This window comes from Nipponia nippon, unplaced genomic scaffold (assembly GCF_047370975.1).
Source record: "Nipponia nippon isolate SJK-2023a ecotype South Korea unplaced genomic scaffold, ASM4737097v1 scaffold_1, whole genome shotgun sequence".
Lineage (NCBI taxonomy): Eukaryota > Metazoa > Chordata > Aves > Pelecaniformes > Threskiornithidae > Nipponia > Nipponia nippon.
The window spans coordinates 82,137,380-82,157,948 of record NW_028262290.1 but is presented as its reverse complement, the minus strand read 5'-3'; the positions used below and the strand labels follow the sequence as shown (position 1 = coordinate 82,157,948).

The 20,569-nt window shown below is 38.5% G+C and overlaps 1 protein-coding gene across 1 annotated transcript in view; it reads left to right on the top strand.

Moving 5' to 3' along the window:
• The window catches only part of MARCHF11 (membrane associated ring-CH-type finger 11), a 35,336-nt gene extending 21,927 nt beyond the window's left edge, over window positions 1–13,409 (top strand). Inside the window, exons 3-4 of the mRNA XM_087736916.1 lie at window positions 5,020–5,212; window positions 12,325–13,409. Coding sequence (XP_087593042.1) covers window positions 5,020–5,212; window positions 12,325–12,647 — 516 coding nt within the window. The 3' untranslated portion in view covers window positions 12,648–13,409. The remainder of the gene's footprint in view (window positions 1–5,019; window positions 5,213–12,324) is intronic.
• The last annotated feature ends 7,160 nt before the right edge of the window (window positions 13,410–20,569 follow it).

Below are 20,569 nucleotides of genomic sequence, written 5' to 3'. Positions count from 1 at the left end.
ACAAGCACAGTCTCAGTCAGTACATTTTAGGTCACTTTTCTGCCATGTATTTTACAATAATCAATGGGCTTTTACAAGGCATGATTAAAAAAAAAGCCAAGTTAATATCACTTTATCTCGAAGATGACAGATCTTTGAATATTATATCCATCTTTGCATCAGTAAGGACTCGCTTATAACTGTATTAACTTTATTCTTTAACAATTAATCCATCAAAGCCATATTTTGTTTTCAACTTCTGGAAGTCTCAACCTCAAAAAATAAGAAATTATGTAGTGTTTCTGCTTGACAGAGCCCTTAGAAGAAAAGAGGAGCAATGTTTCTGGGCTTGGCATTAGAACTACAGTGTACCATTAATGTACTAGACTCCCAAATGATTTATGAAAGGAAGACCAGTGGTAAATAAGAGGTTAAAAGAGCCAAACATAATGAAGTGTCAGTAGAAGTAAAAGTGTAGGAAGTTTTCAAGGGACAGACTGTATTACATTAAAACCAGATGCATGAATTATATTTTGTTTATGAAGGCACCATTTTCAAAGGACGATTTCATCATAGTATCTTAAAGTAAAATGCATTCTTTTCATGGGCAACAGGGATGGCGTGGTACATCATAACACTACAGATATGATGCAAAGGAATATGAAACAGGATCTTATTTTGTAGATACTTAAATGAGAATTTTTTTATGAATCTGAAAAATTACTTACATTATTATGGTTATCTAGATACAAAATATTTAAATTTTTTCTTTCAACTTCTAGTTTTTAAGCAAAAATGATAATCTTTCTCATAATATTTATTTTTTTAGGGTCTTGTACTTTACAGAAGCTGATACTAAAAGGTTGTATAGATCTTTTCTGACTTGGCAAAATACTTAGCTAAAAGAACTGTTACTGATTATGGAATGTATAGTCAGCAAATGACAAAAACAAATTAGGAAGTCATAATATAATTTATGACTTATAAAATAAAATTATAATATAATCATGAGCAATTAAGAGTTGTGAGACAAGTTATATGAAGAAAATGAGAAACACTTATGGAAATAATGGATCTAAATTATGACGCACTAATAATGAGATCATTCAATTTGGAATGTTAAATAATTCAGTCTGTGAAATTCTAAGTGCAATTTCTCAACATTAGCTATCTCTGAATTATTTTTACTGCATTATTTTTGTGACCTTTATTGTGAGTCATTAATCTGACATTAAAAGGTGAAGTGATTATAACAACATGCAATAGGGCATACAATAAGGTAAATGATGGTGAGAAATCAAATAAAGTTTAACTGGCTTTTGATACTATGAAAAGAATCTTACTCTTAGAAGAGGAGTCTTCTGTTCCTGGGTGTCTGTCAGAGTGTGTACTCACACATATTAGCTATGCTGTAAGACTTCAGGTAGAAGACAACAGTGTGACTGCAACTCCTGTTCCTCCTCACAAGCCTTGTTATGAAATGCAATGCCACCAGGCAATACAGGCCTATGTAGTTCCTCTTGTTGCCTAATGGCTAATACTGTCCATGGGTAAGTGAAGAACTGAACCTTCCAAACTTTTTTAGATGTGAATAATGTCATAACTACAGAATACCTTCTTCATTATGTGAAATATATGCCTGTCTCAAAAAAAACCCCAAACCTGTCTCAAAACACATGGGAAAAAAAATCAAGACATTCATTTCTCAAGAGGCAATCTCAGACTGTTCTGAATCAAGACTGATTGGAGGGGGGCAAGATGAGGAAATTTCAGTTGAGGTAAGTTAGCTGTCAGGAACATCCACAGTCGTCTTGCCATTAGCACTAAGGAGGGACATACACAGAAACGAAGGTTCCCAAACTGATCACATGTTAGAGCTTAATACCAATCGATCCCACCCTATCACTCTTGCAGTGTTGGATTCTTATGGCAGACTGCCTAGCACTAGGAGGCAAGTTAGCAGTTTCGCGTAAAACTTTCTGGGCCTCTTGAATGTGTTCCATCTTATGCATACACCCCTTCCTCCTGTCTGTTGTGGGATCTCATCAATTAGTTTAATATAGAGGTTACACTAATAGGGAGGTAACTTCCCTAAAATGTTTAAATTGCTTGGCTATTGCTGGCCTTCATATTGTGGAAGGTGAAGGACTACAGTTTCTTTTGTAGAAGACAGGCAGTGAATACCACAAAGGCCGAAGTAGATGAGTAATAGAAGAAAACATCCAACCCCCTTTCAGGGTTGCTTTGTTTTGTTGGTTCTTATTTTGCTTTGTTTTGTAACTGTTCTTTGATTTTTAAAGATGAAGGAGTTAGGAACTACAGCCTGTGGAATGCTTGAGCATTTTCTCAGTAACTGGGGTGGCTCCTTTTCCTGGTTGGTAGCATGCTCATATGCTGAATCTTTGGAATTACTGAATTTATTGAGGTTGAGAGATTCAATTGCTTGCATTCTTGACAGACAATTCATCTGATCAGGAGAATAGCAAAATAACTAGAATACATTCTTGAGAGGATGCTAGGAAGAGGTGAGGATCATATCTATGTTTCTTAGGACTTTTCAAGGTCAAGCTTTTCTAGAAAGAAGAAGTTTGGGTAAGCCAACAAAAGCCCTCATGAGATGGAAAAAGATGGTAGGAGTAGTTGATTCTGGTTGGGAGAGGGAGATAGGAATAGAAATTGGTTGTCAGACACCACCAGCATAAGGGATGGGCTTTATATCTATACTGCATGCTACATTACTTATCCCAAATGTTTGGACTATTTTTCCTTCTGTTCAGTGCTATCTTTGCAGAATAATTATGAGTAATCTAAGTTAAAAAAAAAAGAAAAGCCAAATAAGCTGAAGTGAGTTTAGGAACTTCTGCATTGCTGAAATAGCACTGTGAAAGATCTGCTGTTTATTTCAGTGATATAACAGTTTTTTTCCATTTATTGCCAGCTTCTTCCGTGAATTTGACAGTTTAATATTTTGTGACAGTTAAAGCTTTACTTCATGTAAATGTATTTTGATTTCAGAGATTCTGAACAAAGTTATTACAGGTCTGTCTCACACTGATAATGAAAGAAGATAGAAAGAGATACATAACCAATAGCATTTTTGACAGTTTTCTGCCAAGTCACACTATGTAGCTTCAGCTGAGAAATGAAAAATAATTTTATTGAACATATCCTTATAGAGTCTAAAGAGACTTCTATGAATTTCAGTCCTGACATTTAAATCCTGTATTCAAGTAATATCTGAGTCATGAGAAGCTCACACCATTCTGTCATGCATCATTTGTTAATGACCTTCCTTGACCTTATAAAAAAAATTTCTAACAAAGGAAATGAGTATCCATAGTTGCTTTACTGTAAAAAAGGTATTATTTAATATGAATAGCCCCATTTCAAACCCTGAAGTTCAATGAAATAGCTAGTATGAGTTTAAGAAGTTCATTATAAAAGGACAGTATTTCAAGACAGACAATTTACAAATTGTTATACAGCTATCTTTTTGTGCTATTATATTCAGAAGGCTGCAACAAGAGAAGGCATGCAGCGCCAGATGTGCCAATTAGGCAACAACAGAAAAGTTAATGGAAAAAGCTGAAAGAGAAGAAAGGGGCAGAGGACCTCATTGCTCACCCAGGCTCTTCACAGTGGTACTTGACGGGAGGAAGAGAGCATAAGTTAGAACAAAAGAGGATCAGCCTGGATATAAGAAAAATGTTTTTTTTAAGAAAAACATTTTTCAACCTGAGGACAGTCAAAAGTGGAACAGGTTGCCCAGAGAAGCTGACCGGTCTCCACGCTTGAAGGTTTTCAAGGTATTACTGAATAAAGCCCTGAGCAACCTGGTCTGATCTCATCCCTGACCCTGTTTTGAGCAGGAAATTGAACTAGAGACCTCCCTTGCCACCTGAATTATTCTAGCATCCTACAGTCATACAGTACTGGGTACCCAACTGCTGGTAAGAAGAGAAAGCTTTCATAAAGTAACAATAAAACGGAAAAATTATTGCCAGATGGGAAAAGAGGTAATAGAGCCCTTACTTCAGTAGCTCTTTCTCCACTTGTTCCCTATGCAACTGTTTAAGGGGGCAGGTATGTTCAAAGTTAGGAACAGGAAAGGTGGCAGTCTACAGAGTCTGCATACTAGCTCTGGCATAGGTGATGGGGCTAGACTGGGGAGGCTGCCAAGCTAATTTAGATGATTATGGCTAGGGGTAATCTAGACTGCTTTTTTCCTCGTGCTGTGTTTTGCTTTTGTGACTCTTTGTTTTAACAAAATTTTATTTCTATTCTTATCTTGACAGAATTCAGTAAGCATACTCTTTTATATTTAAACCTTGTCACACTATAAATCTGAGTCACCTCACATACAGAGGATACGGCCTTCCTTGGAAAGGCGGACATAATTGAGGTGCACTGAAAAGAAATATTCATGCTCCCTCTATTCAGGGCTCCTCCTGAGTCTTCAGGTTGCTTCCATACTAGGCTGCAGGTGTCTCTTTGTAATGTTAACACTGGTTAACCCAGCTCCCTTGGTATGTCTGGAGATAGCCTGGAACTTCTTTGATGAGCAGCAGGAAAGTGGAAACTGGCTTCAGACTTGAGGAGGGCGGGATGGAAAGGAAAGCTGTCCCTTTCAACTTGTCACACTAACATAAAACATACTTAAGATTGTCTTCCTAACATTTTTTTTATTCTCTTCATTAGCCTACAAATATGAAAGGCTGAGTTCCATTCCTAAGACTAAATCTGTTTTTGCCTATGTATTCAAAACAGAAATAAAACTATTAACTCTTCTGAAGTTCACAGCTAGATGGTGATGATAGTGACGCTGGAGGGGATGGGGAAGCAACTATTAGTTTCACTTTAACTGAAAGTGAAATAGGTAAAAAAAAAACCATAAAATGTCAGTACTGAGGATATTAGTAAAGATCTATGAAGATATGTATAAATATTCAAATAATTTCTGATTTCAGGAAAAAAGTGGAGTTGAATGTACAATCACAGAAAATAACATTTTTATCTTATACAACTTTGTTTCTCTTTTAGTGGCAAAGCATTACTATAACACTGGTTGAGAAAGTACAGATGGTTGCTGTAATCCTAGGATCTCTGTTCTTAGTAGCAAGTGTGACTTGGCTTCTATGGTCAGCCTTCAGCCCTTATGCAGTATGGCAAAGAAAGGACATCCTTTTTCAAATCTGCTATGGAATGTATGGTTTTATGGATCTAGTGTGCATAGGTAAGCTCAAAATCTTTAAACAGCACAGACTGTGGTTTAAGACTGTGACTATATCTATTTTTCTAATTGGTCACTCTAATCGATCACTCCAGTTCTTTGCAGATTTATTCTCAGCTGGTACCTTTGGCAAATACTGCTTTTTACAGTGTTACAAATACTGCAAAGAGGAAAGAACCAAAGAAACTTTACTCTCAGATTCATCAAAGTGTCTCCCCAAGATCTTAGTGGTGAGAACAGGATCAGTTTCAATTTCTTGAAAAAACAGATGGCTAGCAAAGTTCAGGAAGAACCAAAATACATGAAAATAACAAAGACGTTATTAAAATAATTAGTAAAATTATGTGCTGTCAAGTCTTCTACTGATGCCACTTTGCATTAGATTGTACCATCAGGAAGCGCAGGAGAAGCCCTTGAGGATGTCATCAAACTGCATATCCAAAATAAAGTTGCACAGACTTATATAGGTCACTGTGCTAGTCATAGAAGAGAACAGAGAAGACAGACCTGAGTTCTTTGTACATCGTAAACAGTTATGAAACACTCTAACAGTGCTAACTATAATAACTTACTATACTATTAAAAAGTCTCAAGTCATTTAACTCTAGCTGAAATCTTATAAAAGAAAATGCAATTTACTGAAAAGCTATTTTGACCAGTTTTGAAATTTCTGAAAATACACTGGACCCAGAAATATTAAATAGAAATCCCTTTAGTATTTGATAAAACGACCTTGAATTGATTGTTAGAATAGCTACGATTATTTGCAGAGAAAATTTCATAATTGCAATAAACATTAAACCACATTCTTAAAATTGCAATTCCAAGAAAATCCAGAAGTCAAATGCTATCTGATGGTTGCTTTGAGATTTCTGAGGATAAATGTTGATGTTATCCCAATCTCATATATGGGAATTCAGAAGGACAGTGCTGAATTCTGCTCAGTAAGGTGCAAAGAAACAGAGTGATTCCTAATGTCAAGGCTTTTGCTCCAACCATAAAGTCATATCATCTTTTATTGAAACCATCCCATTTCTGTAAGAGTATTTATATTTCAGCTGGATCAGCAGTTCTGTTTATTTTGTAATTTTTCAAAGAGGAGCCCACTCTGGAATATTTTAGAACAGAGGCTTTCTTCTGTGAACCCAAATCTTCTCAGACAGAAAAATGAACAGAATCTAGGTCTCTAATACCCTGGACAAGTGCTCAGCTTTTAAATGAAAAAAAAAGGGCTCAGCTACATGTCCTTTTACATGCTGATTCCTGAATACTGCTTTTTCCAGCTTAACACTCAATATTGAGGTTTTTGCTTTTCTTAAAAAAAAAAACAGTAAGTGAAGACAAAATGTGCTCCAGGCATTCTAAACTTTTAATTTATATGGAATTCTGTTTTTTTTTACAAAGATTACAATTGTAAAAAAAATACTTTTGTATGCATCAACTGGTTGGAATAAGCTGTTATTTCAAACTATTGCCATTTCTTTCAATTTGTTTGACTGTTAAAACACCTAAACCAAATTAATCTCAAAATCAACTGAGAACATCTGTGGGTGATCAGAAATATTAGTGTATTTATATGTAGAAGTAAACTATTTTAAGGTGAGCCTGCAATAGATTGGTACATGCAGTTATGTAGCTGCCTTTCAAGCCAGCTGGGCTCAAGGCCCCTCTGGGCTGGAAGCTACTGAACTAACATGCACCTCGCATGGCTACAGAGCTTCTAGCCTAGCTGGCACCACACAGGAGCAAAGGGGATGACGTGCAGCTGTCTTCACCCACCAGATAAACTGACTTTGCCTGTAATTACATAAATGCATATTTTATAGTCCTATCATAAATAATACATGGAAATTTTTATTTAAAACAACCTATAATTAAACATATTTGGACACTGTTTTGTAATTATGAAGTTTGGTGCAGATATCACTTAACAGTTTACTAAACTATATCTGGAAATTCAGAAAGCTGTATGAAGGAGGTTTGGTAATTGCAGAATTCTGATGATCCAGATTCATTCAGCCCACTTATTCTGCATATAATTTCAAGTAATCTGCATTCTGTAAGCTTGTAAGACCAGGAGTTCTTGTAACTCTTGAAAATATTTATTAGTAATTCAAACATATTCAATTTTATCTTTTTCTTTCATCATAAAGTGAGGGATTTTAGATTGATAGTTTTGATCTAAAACGTTCAAATAAAGTTCTCTAAAAGATGGATATAATTATAACTCATGAAGGATTTTAAAAAAACCCAACACTGTCCATTATGCCGATGACTTCCTAAAGGCATTAACGTATGATTTTACCATTGCATATTATATATAATCTCTTCTATCGTAAAGCTTGTGATGCTTACAGCCAGCCGCAGTTCTCACTTACTATCTCCTCTCATTTGTGTTTAGTCATCCATGGCATTCTCTTAGATTTCAACAGGATTTGCAGTGAGTGAATACCTATACTCCCACTGGAATCTCTCTTTATTTCAATGAAAAATCTATGCAGACAGATGGGTTTTCCTGCGCAGCACGTATTTCAAGACAAGTGCTTGAGTTACTGGTGGTATAACCAAGACTTACTCCAGTTGCCTTCAGTTATGCCTCCCTATAGCTTTGCATAAACAATATGAATATTTTTGGTCATTTGTGAAGTGCAAATATCTGTACTTTTTGAAATGTTTTATTGCCATAATTTTTAAAAGCAGTTTTCCCAAAGGTAATGACATATTTATATGACATCTTTGAAAACGTGCATATCTTAATTTGTTTTCCCAATGAGTGATTTATATACCATAGGTAGTACACCACCCACCTTCTTGTCAAGTAAATGACATGTAACTTGTATTTTAATTTTTGGTCTTGATTATCTTCTTACCAAAAGAAATATCCCAATGGTTACATATCACCAATATAATGTTCTGTTCATTCCAGTGTACATATTTTATTGGTACCCATTGTTTTTCTTGTTCCACTCTGAATTTTTCTAGAATTCTAGTTTATTCCTAACAGGATCATCTTTTTTTACTTCTCAATGTTAATTTCAATCCTACAAGTCACTAGTTTGTACACTTGTGCATCTAAGCTGTGTGTAAAGGTGTTCTCTCTTGAAACTTGCTGATGGTAGAAGTTTTCCTAAGGCAAACCTTGAACATTTTAATCAGAGCTACTGCAGTGATAGTGCTAAGATCAGACCATCTATGTAGGGATTACCAAAGGGAATGAGTTCACGAGTTAATATGAAAGGAAAGAATTAATAAAACCCTTATCTAGCCACTGAAGGACGGTACACCAAGTCTTTGCAATTCTGCTTTGTAGACCTGGCAATTATTTCTCTTAACAGTGAGGTCATATAATTTTGTATATTTTCACTGGAATATAATTATAACTACTGGTCATAAATGGTTCTAACATGAACAAAACCTCTCACAAATACTAACAGCTCACTTGCAATCCCAGAACAGCAGTGCAGCTCCTTTAGAGCATGAAAAGCAACTGGAACATTGCCCCAGAAACGAGTGGTACCAGTGCTATGGCAAGGGAGTAAGAGATGGGAGCCAACGTGAGGTGTGACTAACCCTCTGAAAGCCTCTTTCTTCCCCACCAAGGAACTTGATGCCTAGCAACTTTCATGTCACTCCCTCAGTTGTAAAAATGTACAGATTGAAGTTATTTATAATGAATGCATCTAGCTGCACTTAATATTTCTTTACTCAGAAAGTCAGTCTTTCACTAATTCTAAATAGTTTTGAGAGAGTTTTATTGCTACTTTCAGAGTGGACATGTTTCACTTTAATGCTTTAAGCACTTTATTGCATTTTTTTGTATCTGTGGACCCTAGAATAGGATTAAGAGATGGCATTTTGTCCACTGGTAAAGTCTGTTTCTGAAAAGGTTGTTTTATTCCCTGGTAAAAGTTTGTGATGTTTCTGGGAGGACCATTCCTACATGATTATAACTAAGATTAGTGTGATAAATAAGGCAATATTGGAACCTAATACCACATCTGAACTAAGAGGAGTTACCTGCTTGTAAAGACATTCAGTATGAAAAATTTCAAGTGTTCTTGTGACTCAGGGTAAGAAATCCTTTGGATAGAGTGAAAGAATCTCATAGTACTCAGCAATAAAACAAAAGAAAATTATGATCTCCCCATAATCCTATTGTCTGGATCCCACTACAATCGCAACATCTTACAAATAAATCCTGAAGGTAAAGTCCTCTTAGAGACTTTAGAACATTTTGCCAGGTCTGTCATCCCAAAACTCTCTTCCTTGTAGGTAATATTTGGACAGAACATCAGAACAGCTAACAGTAGTGAATTCTAACACTTCCTCTTGGGATCATCTGGGTCAAACAAGTAATTTTTTTTTTCCCTAGGACTGTGCAACTATGTCCTCTGTGCTGTTGAAACCACAGTATTTGGAACAAGTCAATATTATTCATGGATTTATCCTTGTTTTCTCTCTCGTATCCTCATTCATTGCTGTGGAACTCTTAAGAAAAAGAAGATTCATTGCCATTTTCTTACCGCTTCACTTTAGTGACTAACTACCTATATTTTGAGCATCAGAACTTCTTTGAAACTGGAACATCTCCAGCATTTAAACCTTACACAGATTTTCCCTTGTTTGTGGTCTTGGAACTGTTGGTGCCGAGAATTTTTTTCCCCCAGCCCCCGGAAAATATCTTTCAAAGAGACAAAAGATCTGTTGGAATTCTTTTGCCTCTTCTACATAGGTGTTTTTCAATCTGTAGTTTTATCAGATGGAAACTAAATCTTTTTATGGGAGGAATTATGAAAGTACTCCTTTTCTCCTTCATCATTACCAAATGTGACAACTTCATTTCAAGCCCTGCAATATTTGATCCTTTGTTCCTTACCTCTTTTAGAGCATATGTGAATAACAGCTTTCATTTTAAAGAAAACTTCTCTTCCTTGCCATTGTTGAGAAAACTTTGAAAACATAATTTCAGTAAATCCTAAAAGCTCAAAAACAGTAAAAAAAGAGCTCCTTAAAAGAAGAAATCCTATGACTTTTTCTGTCATAATTTTGGGAGGATATATTTGACTTTAAATGTGCCTCAATGATCCTTTCTCAACTGCTTCCTTCTCTATTCTGAAATACGTTGTTCAGGTTTGAATAGAGAGCAGGCAGGTATCAAAAATGTTTACATTGGTTTAAATAAATAGGTTCTCTCAGTTTTGCTTCATCACAGTCTTGAGGGAAATTAGGCCAGAGTACTATGATCCAGTGACAGGTAGAGGGAAAATTATGCTCATCTGCCTTATCATTCTAGAGGAAATGCAACAGAAAAAAAAGGTGAGGGATCTTTGTCACAGCAATAAAACCACCATGGCTTATTTGGTTTGTAGATTTTGTACGTGATCGAACACATTTATCCTTTTTAAGAGAATATAGCCAGTCATGAAGGTGCATTTATGTATTAACATGGCTGCTAAATTTTTAGGACAGTTGCACTATATATATCTGAGATGAAGATAGACATCTTGCAATCAAGAAAATTTTCCACTAAAATGCTGTGCTGATACAAAATACATTTAGAATATTTAACATCTAATTAAGTTTATATTGTGTTAGTTTTGCTGTATTGGACGCTTCAACGAATTCTAGGCAACTTGAAAGCCTTACAGAGATGCTACAATTGCTATCATGTCCTTCTGAAAGCAATCTTTGTGTTTGTCCATCTTTCAGTGTAATGATCTTTAAAAATGCGTTAGAGTAGGCATTGCTATCTCGAAATCATTGCGCTTGAATCTGAGGTTTGCTGTTCGTATAAATGTTTTTATCGTCCTTTCTGCTTGTGTCATCTTTCTTTGAATGTCTCCTTTCTGGTATTGGTTAACCCCACTAGGAGACCTCAGGCACTTAAATCACAATTTCGTTGCACAGGAACAGGTGATACACAATCTCTTGGGATAAAGGACTATAGCCTGTGACACCGCAGATCATATTATAGATGTGCCCATGTATAGGAAAATTTTAGGCAAGAAACACACTAGACAAAAAATTCATAAATGCGTTTGGCTAGGCAGAATACTCTCCTCCCAAAGCAGAGAGTGAGACGAAATGTGACATTGCTCCGAACTATGTAAGTTACCAGGTTGGTTGAGGAACAGAGGAAAAACCTAATAAGAAGGCTGAAGCCCCATGTGTCTCCCCAGTAAATCCATATTAGAAATACTTACACATAAACAGTGTGTGTATAAATACATATACATATATACATACATCCAAAAAATGAAGAGTTTCATTTAAGTAAATAAAGTGCTTGCATGCATGCAATAAGCATAAATACTAGTTATGTGGAAGCTCATAAGCAGATTGGTCTGTTGAGGACTCTAGATGCTCTGTATTTTCCTTGAAGGACCTTTTAAAAGATTTCCTGGGTCTCAACAAAAAAGATGTTTCTCAGCTTTTGTCTACTGAATTTTGAAGAGAAAGAAGAAAACCTATCATCCTTGCCATGCTTATCATAGTTAATAATAACATTTAATTTCTTCTTGCTCTACTGAAGCAAGACAGGAAAGTCATTATACTTACACCTATTTCAGGTTTTCATAAATCTTCTGTGCTCCCAAGTTGAACTAAGAGTGTGAAAACAATTAAATTTGTTTGTGTGTTCTGAATTCTGCCAAACACTTAAACAAATTTAAGACCTTCCTGTTCATTACAGGTCTAACTTAGTTAAAGATCTACTTAAACCATTACAAATCTCAGTAAATAGTACTTACCATGAACAAGGATAACACTAGAATAAACAGTCAATTTACAAATCTGCCAGTAAGGTTCTTTTATATTGCTTTACTTAAGCCTAAATACTTTATTTAATTAGGCATCTCAGATTATTCCAGTATTGGTTATGTTGAGCTTTCATTCAGAGCAATTTTATTTCTTCTGCATATTCCCTCCTCTCAATCTTAAACACATGAATAACCAGTTATAACGCATATGTACAATTTATTTGAATTATCAGTTACAAGTAATTTAATAGGCTCTGGCAATTGCCAGATTCATTACAATGTGTTACATCTGTATTTGCTCTCAAAATGGTATCCAGTGACATTTTGTACAAACTAATTTTTTTTTCTTAATTTCAGGGCTGATAGTACATGAAGGTGCATCTGTTTATCGAGTGTTTAAGCGCTGGAGGGCTGTGAATCTACATTGGGATGTGTTAAATTACGATAAAGCCACAGACATAGAAGAGAGCAATCGAGGAGAACCCTCAGCAGGAAGGACATTGTGGTTACCGCTGACTGCATTTAGAAACAGAAGTTTAGTTCATCCAACACAGTTAACCTCACCAAGATTTCAATGTGGCTATGTATTGTTACATCTGTTCAACCGCATGAGACCTCAGGAAGATTCATCAGAAGATAATGGCTCTGGGGAAGTAGTGATGAGAGTGACCTCAGTGTAAAGATGATGCTCACTGTGCTACACAGATAAGGCTAATGTGCCCTGATGTTACAGGACTTTGGAATGTGGTTACAATGAATGGTGAAACCATTAACACTTGAAAAAATATATACACATTTTTTTAAAATTTAATGCTTTTTATATGATCAGCTAAAACACAAATACATTTTTCTGGAAAAAAAAAAGTCTCTTGCTTTTTATATAGTCTGGTTTATTAGATCTTTTGTCAATTTGTACTTGAGGTGTATACAATATAGTTTAACTCTTAGGTCTTTGAATGATGAGGAAACTCATTTTTAAGTAAAAAAAAAATATTTAAATGTATTTTCTTAAACTCTGCTTTTAATCCACTACTGTTATTTTTCCCACTTTCATGAGGATTAAACTGAACAACCTTCTTCCAAAAAGAAAAAGAGTGTTGACACAAGTCAAGTATTCTTCCTTTTCTGTCTTTATTTTGTTGTTGTTTGTAGCTCAGTTCAGGTGTATGAAAGTAAGCAAAGGATGTATTGTCCCTTGCCTTTAAGCAGAAGTCCAACTGATGTTCTACAAAACATGAGGGAAGACGCCAACTCTTCTTTTAGCTTTCCCACATGGATGTGCAAGATGTCAGACACAAGTATGACACCAGCAGGGAAAGAGTCTTGCACTTCCTCTTGAGTCTCTAAGATCTGCAGAGTGTTGGTGCTGTGCCTGTGCACAGAAATGAGATTACCTTCCAAGCAGTGGTGCTGAACTTAGCAGCCTGTGAATTTCTAGTACCATCCTAACTATAGGGCATCGATATCCCATATTTTTTTTAAAAAAAGAAGAAATGTACATTACAACTTCTGGAATAATAATAAATCCTAATGGAAACTGAAATAGAAATAATTCAGAGCCTTAATTTTGCCTGGTAACGAATCATGGTATTAAAAATGAGCCAATAGTCATCTTTATCATGATAGCTAATCAATGCCGTGAAGTTTGCATCTCTGTTTTTGTCTCATGGCAAAAATTCTAATGTCATTTAATCAAATGGAAATGGAAATAATTTCCAAGTTAAAAATTAAGTCTGTTGAAGATCAAGATGAAAAAGTAGGGCTGAAATTACTCAGAGCTCTAGCTTACTTAAAACAGTTTGTGGTGGGTTGACCTTGGCTGGCTGGCTGTCAGATCCCCATCCAGCTGCTCTCTCCCCCTCCTCAACAGGATAGGGGCAGAAAATAAAATGAAAAACTTGTGAGTCAAGATAAAGACAAGGGCATCACTTACCAATTACTGTCATGAGTAAAAAAGAGACAACACGGGGAAAATTAATTTATTGCCAATTAAAATAGAGTAAGATGGTGAGAAACAAAGACAAAACCTAAAACACCTTCCTTCTACCCCACCCTCCTTCTTCCCAGGCTCAGTTTCACCCCTTCACTTCTGACTTCTTGTCCTCCTCCCCCCAAGTGGCACAGGGGGATGGGGAATGGGGGGCTGCGGTCAGCCCATAGCAGCTCCTCTCTGCTGCTCCTTCCTCCTCACACTTCTCCCTGCTCCAGGGGCTGCAGTCCTTCAGGATAAACCTGCTCCAGCGTGGGCTCTCCACAGGCCACAGTTCCTTCAGGGCCTGTCCACCTGCAGTTGTGTAGGGTCCTCCAGGGGATGCAGTGTGGATATCTGCTCCAGCATGGTCCTTTCCATGGGCTGCAGGAGATACCTGCTCCACCAGGACCTCTCCAGGGTCACAGGGGAATCTCTGCTTGGGACTGGCTGTCTCTCTCCTCACAGAGGCCGCCCCTGCAGCTCCCACCCCCACCTGGACCCCTGCACCCAGTACAGACTCAAACATTTTTCTGTTTCAAAATAAGTGGCGACCAATGGCAGAAAAATTGTAAGAGTCATTTTGTGCAGTAGCTGGAGTGCTGGGGCTGGAAAATTCCCTCGCACAGATCAACAGGATGGTGCTGGAATCAGCGCATGCTTTCCCTTTACAAGAAGCTCACGTGCCAAGACCAGACACAGGAGGCTTCTGCAACTACACTTGGAAGGGAGATAGAAATAATTTAAGCACTAGAGCTAAGAACTCCTTCCATATTCATAAACATTTAGCCAATGAACTCTACAGAGGGCCCAGCATTCTGCGTTACACTCTCACAAGCTCAAATTTACACTTACTAAATCTCCAGATAACTTACTGCTCTTTAAACAATTAATGTGAAAAGCAGTATATAAGCCATGAACAACAAAATGCAATCTCAAAAAAAAGCTAGTTTCTCTCTTGCATGGCAAATTACCCTCATACGACTGGCAATCTGATTGAGAAACTATGGGAATTCACTTCCAGATCAGCTTTAGACAATTTCCCACAGGAGGAGTTTGTGGAGAAACAGAAGATGAGAGAAACTATAACTGGGGAAACCTGCTGTATCACTGGGAATTTCTTGGTTTTAATTACTACTTAAATAAAGCCTGCTTTCCCAGAAGGACCACAAATCCACATGACCAAATTGGAATCAGAGTTAGTATCTCAAAAGCACTTGTAATACAAGGAGAATAAGGCATCTGTGGTCAATGTACTTAAAAGGTTATGTTTCACACCTTTTAGGTACTTGCGATCTCTCGGTTTTAAAGAATATTTCAGTGATCTTTTTACAGGATCCTAAAAATAAAATTGAGCACTATATGAAAGCATTTTGTTGTAAAGAAATCTTTTTCATTCGCATCCAAATAATTAGGGTGCTGGAAAAAAATGACTCACCAGAAAAGATCAATAGATGTGATTTAAAAGAGGACAAGATTCCTGTGTACAAATACTCAAAAGACATCTGGGTCTATAACACTTAACAGCTTCCGAGGGAAAAAAATGGTCCAATTAAGAGTAATGAAAATTAGTGGTGAGAGAATTGTGTAGGGCAAATATCAGAAAAGCCTTTTTAATAGTAGGATCTGTCATCATTAATCATTTCTATGGCACAATAATTCTGCATATGTCTGCATTTCCGTGTTTCTATATATATAAAGCAAGATTGGGAAATGATAAACAGTGACAGGATTTGTATGGGCAGGGTGCAGCTGTGAAAAAAAAATAAATTAAATCTATGGCTGTATTGTGCTGTGGAGTGTTTTCAGTAGTAAGAGTGCCTAGTGCAGGATATGAATATTTCTTCGTTGACCTTGTATTTGGATTTGTGCAGTACTGCAGTGCTGTGATCACCTACATGCAAGACAGATGAATTCAAATCAGAACAGGTGCAGAGAGGGGATATTAGGATGAAAAAGGAGTAGGGACTCTATTTCACATGAGGAAGTTAGAAGAGCATGGCTTCTTCTGCTTAACAAAAGTTGAGAGCGAATGTTATTGTTCTCAGTTAATATGTTGTAGAATAAAATTTATTTTAGGCAAAGAACAAGCCTAAGAAGAAGAAGAACTCAAGGACACAAATAGATCACAAATAAATTTAGCTGGAAGTTCAAGGTAGTTTTAAAATATTCATATAATGAATCACAGACAATAATTCAAGTTGGAAGGGCCCGTGGAAGGACATCTGGTCCAAGTTCCAGGGTCAACTCTGAGGTCAGACCAGGTTGCTCAGGGCTTTAAGCAATCAGGTCTTAAAATTCTCCAAGGATGGAAATTTTATATCCTCTCTGGGCAACCAGCTCCAGTTCTTGACTGTCCCCAGAGTGAAAAAGTATTTCCTTCTATCCTACCTCTTGTTCAAACTTATGCCTGTTGTCTCTCATCCTCCCATAACACCCCACTATGAAGTGAATGGCTCTGCCTTCTTGATAAGCCCCTCGCAGGTGCTGGCAGGCTGCTGTTAGGGCTCCCCTGAAGCCATCTCTTCTCCAGGCTGAGCAAGACTTGATCCCTCAGCCTCCCCTCACAGAAAAAGCACTCTGGCCCTCAGCCAGCTTGGGGGTCTTCTGATGAACTTGCTCCATGTCTTTCCTGCACTGGGTTGCCCAGGGCGCTGTTGGCCGTCCCTGCAACCAGGGAACACTGCTGGTTCATGCTCAGTTTGTGTCTGCAAAGGTCCCCAGGTCCCTTCCCACAGAGCTGCTCCCAGGCAGGCATGGACCAGCCTGTATCTTTGCACCAGTGCTTCCTGCCTGGGGACAGCACTTGGCATGTGTCCTTGATGAATTTCATGAGTTTCCCTCTGGTCTATTCCTCCAGCCTGGCTAGGTCCCTCTGGATGGCAGCCCTGACCCAACTGTGTGTCCCTGCAATCTGGCATCATCTGCAAACTTGAGACTAGAACTGTCTGTCACCTCCTCCAGGTCACTGATAAAGATGTCAAATGGGACAGGGCCCAGCACATACCCTTGCATTACTCCACCTGTTACTGGTCTACAGGCAGTGTAGGTCCCATTAACCACCACCTTCTGGACCCAACTGTCCAACCAGCTTTTTTGCAGTCAAATTGTCCAGCCATTCAGACCTCAATGTCCTGACTTTGAAAGACGATTATTGTGGCAGATGGTGTGGAAAGTGTTGCTGGGATTGAGGTAAATGGCATCTGCTGCTCTCCCCTCAACCACAAATGCAGTCCTTTGAACACAGAAGGCAAACAGGTGGGCCAGGTATGATTAACCTTCAATAGTCAGGCTCACTGTTCCCAACAACCTTCCTCTTCTTGCATGTGCCCAGAAATGGGCTCCAGGAGGACTTGCTCCATAATTTCCCCAGGGACCAAAGTGAAGCCAACCAGCCTGTAGGTCTCTAGGTTGTCCTTTGGGCTTTTCTTGAAGATGGGCAAGACATTTGCTGCTCTGTGCAGTTGCCAGGGACCTCCTTGATCTCTACAAGTTCTTGCACACAATCCCTGACTCAGTCTTTACCCACTGGTCATTGTTCCTATCCTCCTTGAGGCCTTTAACTAAGCACTGAAGGCTGTGAGAACTTGGTGCTGAAGACAGACACAAAGAAGGCATTAGGGACACTGGTCTTCTCTGTATCTAGTGCCACAAAATCACTCACCTCACTAAGCAGTGAGCCCACATTTCCTTGTTTGGCCTTTTACTACTCATGTAGAAGCTGAAGTTCTTCATCTTGCCCTTGATGTCCCTGGCAGTTCAAGCCGAGCTTTGGCTTTCCTAATCCCATCCCTGCATGCCTGGGCAATATTTCTAAAGCCCTCCTTTGAAGTCTGACCCTGCTTCCACCTCCTGTATGTGGCCGTTTTGCAGTGGAGCTGTGCCATAAGTTCTTGGTTTAGCGAAGCCAGAATCTTGATACATCTGCTTGTTTTCCTGGGTATCAGGATGGTCCGTTCTCATATCTGGAGGATGCAGTCCATACAGACCTGGCAGTTCCCCTCATCTCCTTCACCCTTCAGAGCTGCTCCCCTATGAGCCCAGCTGCCTGCTCCCTGGACAAGCTGCAGGCTGCTCGCCTGGTGCCCCACATCTGGGCTCTGTGACTCTCCTCCTTCCCTCCCCTCAGGATCTTCATCTCCACTCTTTCACACTCACCATGGCCAACGCTACCATGGGTCACCACCTCCCCTGCCGGTGCATCCTTGGCAGGGACAGCAGATCCATCAGTGCGACCCCTGGGCTGACCCAACCAGACCCCAACAAGAAGTTGTCCCTGACACCCTCCAGAAATCTCTGCGACTGTGTGTGTCCTGCTGTGCTGCCCTTCCAGCAGGTGTCAGGGAGGTTCATGGCCCCCAGGAGCACCAGGCTCTGCCCTCCCCAGGCTTCCTCAAGGGGTTTGAGGAAGACATCCACTCCCTCACCCTTAGTCTGTGGTTGGTAACATGCTCCCCACCACGCTGTCGCCTTCCCTGGCCTCCCTTTGGGTCTGACCCATGAGCTCTCACCTGACCCTTGTCCATCCCACAGGAGAGCTCCATACATCCCAGCTGCTCCTTCGAACTGGGAGTGTCCCCCCTCCTCTTCTTCCCTGCCTGTCTTTCCTGAGAGTGCCACAGTGAATTACTGGAAGAGCTTCCCAATAAAAACAGCAACAACAAAACATCCAACCTGTTTCAGAGGGAGTTTGATGACTTTATGAAGTAATTAAGATGTTATTACTAGTGGTGGCAGAAGACTGGGATTAATACCCTTCCCTCTCCATGCTCGTTTCTACGTACACAAAATGCATACATCCCCTCTTCTGAAGAATTCCATGTCTCCTCCAGACAACTAAACTTGTTTGGAATTAATCAAGTTATGTAAAAAGCATGTATGTAATGGACACCAAAAAACCACTGTTGACCCAGCCACAGAACCAAACTATGATGTGAGGTGAGGTCTTGCCTGAAGTTTCAGACAGAGTAACAAACAACACTGGAAATCTGACCTCTTGTAAAAACCTGTATTTCAGTCACCATCCTGTTTGACTGTTAAAACTGCAAGTGGGAGAGAATCTAGGTGTAGCACAAACTGAAGGTTTTGCACCACCACCTCTGGAAAGTCAGATTTTTTCTGTTTTCCTTGCATTAGTCCCCACTGCCAGTAAAACAATGGCCTACAGGCAGTGAAAGAGCAACGTTGGAGTTTCCCTGTTGGGACCCAGAAGAAACAGCAAGAATTCTGCTTGAAATGGCCCATGCATTCTTATCAACTTGAAAGCAAGGAAATCAGGAAAGCAAGGAATCAGACTGTGCTCATTCAAGGATAGCGGCGTTTGCTGCTTAAACTAAAGATCACTAGCCAAAAACTGTAAGTGGTAAAAACACAGATTTCCAGGGCTCTCAATGACAAAGCCATTTCCAGTCGCTGCTGTACATATAAGGTTTTAAAGTGTTTAAAGTAAAAAAAATGCAGTTTTATAACAATTAGATTACTATTGTAGGCATGTAGTTTAGGGGCTCAAACTCAGCAGAGGTCCCTGGACTGGACACACTCAAGAACCCTTTTGAATATCAACAAGAAAACTAACGGAAAGCCCATTTTTACTTTAAAAACATAGAAACAATTATACAAAATAAAGCTGCTTCATAAACAGTTTCTTGACCACAGAAGACTAATCTGATGGGAGCTCTACAGAATAGCTCCCTGCATTCTCATTTCTTTGCTCTGGAATTATATTTAAAATTCAACTTATTGTTAAAACAAGTCATGTAATATTTAAAGCAAACCTTTTCACATATTGAAACTGCGTATCATCAGTATTAGCCTGCTCTGGTGTGTAAATCAAATTTAGCAGTTCAAACAGCACTGCAATGGAATAGGCAGCATGCTTACTGAGCTCTGCCTACTGAGCTCTGCCAGTCTGATTACACTCCACACCAAGCCACAACACTTTCACAGGAATTTTTTGGCTCCATTCATAAGGCACCATTGAACCCATCATGTTTGCAAAGCAAACTGCTGTTATCTGCTGAAGAATTGCTTTGCAACTTGGTCTCCACTGCAACAGAAACTTTGAGGAAAGAATATATGTGATTTGGTTGGTGACATTTCATACTAGTTGCTTGATAACGTTTTGGTTTTTTTAAATTACGTAATATCTTAGTTTTTTGCATCATTATTCTGTAAATGACATACCCAAGGAACGATTACCAATATTGAAATCTACCTATGGCAGCACAGGACAATACAAGCAGGGGCTACAATGCTGAGAAGCGTATTTCTCCCTCTGAAACCTTAACAGGTGTTTTAAAGGGAACTGAAGATTTCCAGTGGACTAAATTTGAAAACAGTTTGTTATTATCTGTCAGATCTGTGACTCCAATAATTATGTACTAAGAAAGATGACAATTTTCTAATGCTTGAAAAACAGGCACTGTTAGCAGGTTTTCTGAAGAGAAATGAAGATGCTCTTTAAAACATTTCATCTTTCTTGTTTGCCTTACATGAAAGAATTCATTTTCATAAATCTCATAACAACTTCAAAAAACCCTAGTGTCCAGGGTTTTTTCAAAAAAACAGTTCCTAGAATCACCTCTTAGCTGTTGTGTAAGAGGAGATAAAGCACTGCTCAGGGATGAGAGAGGA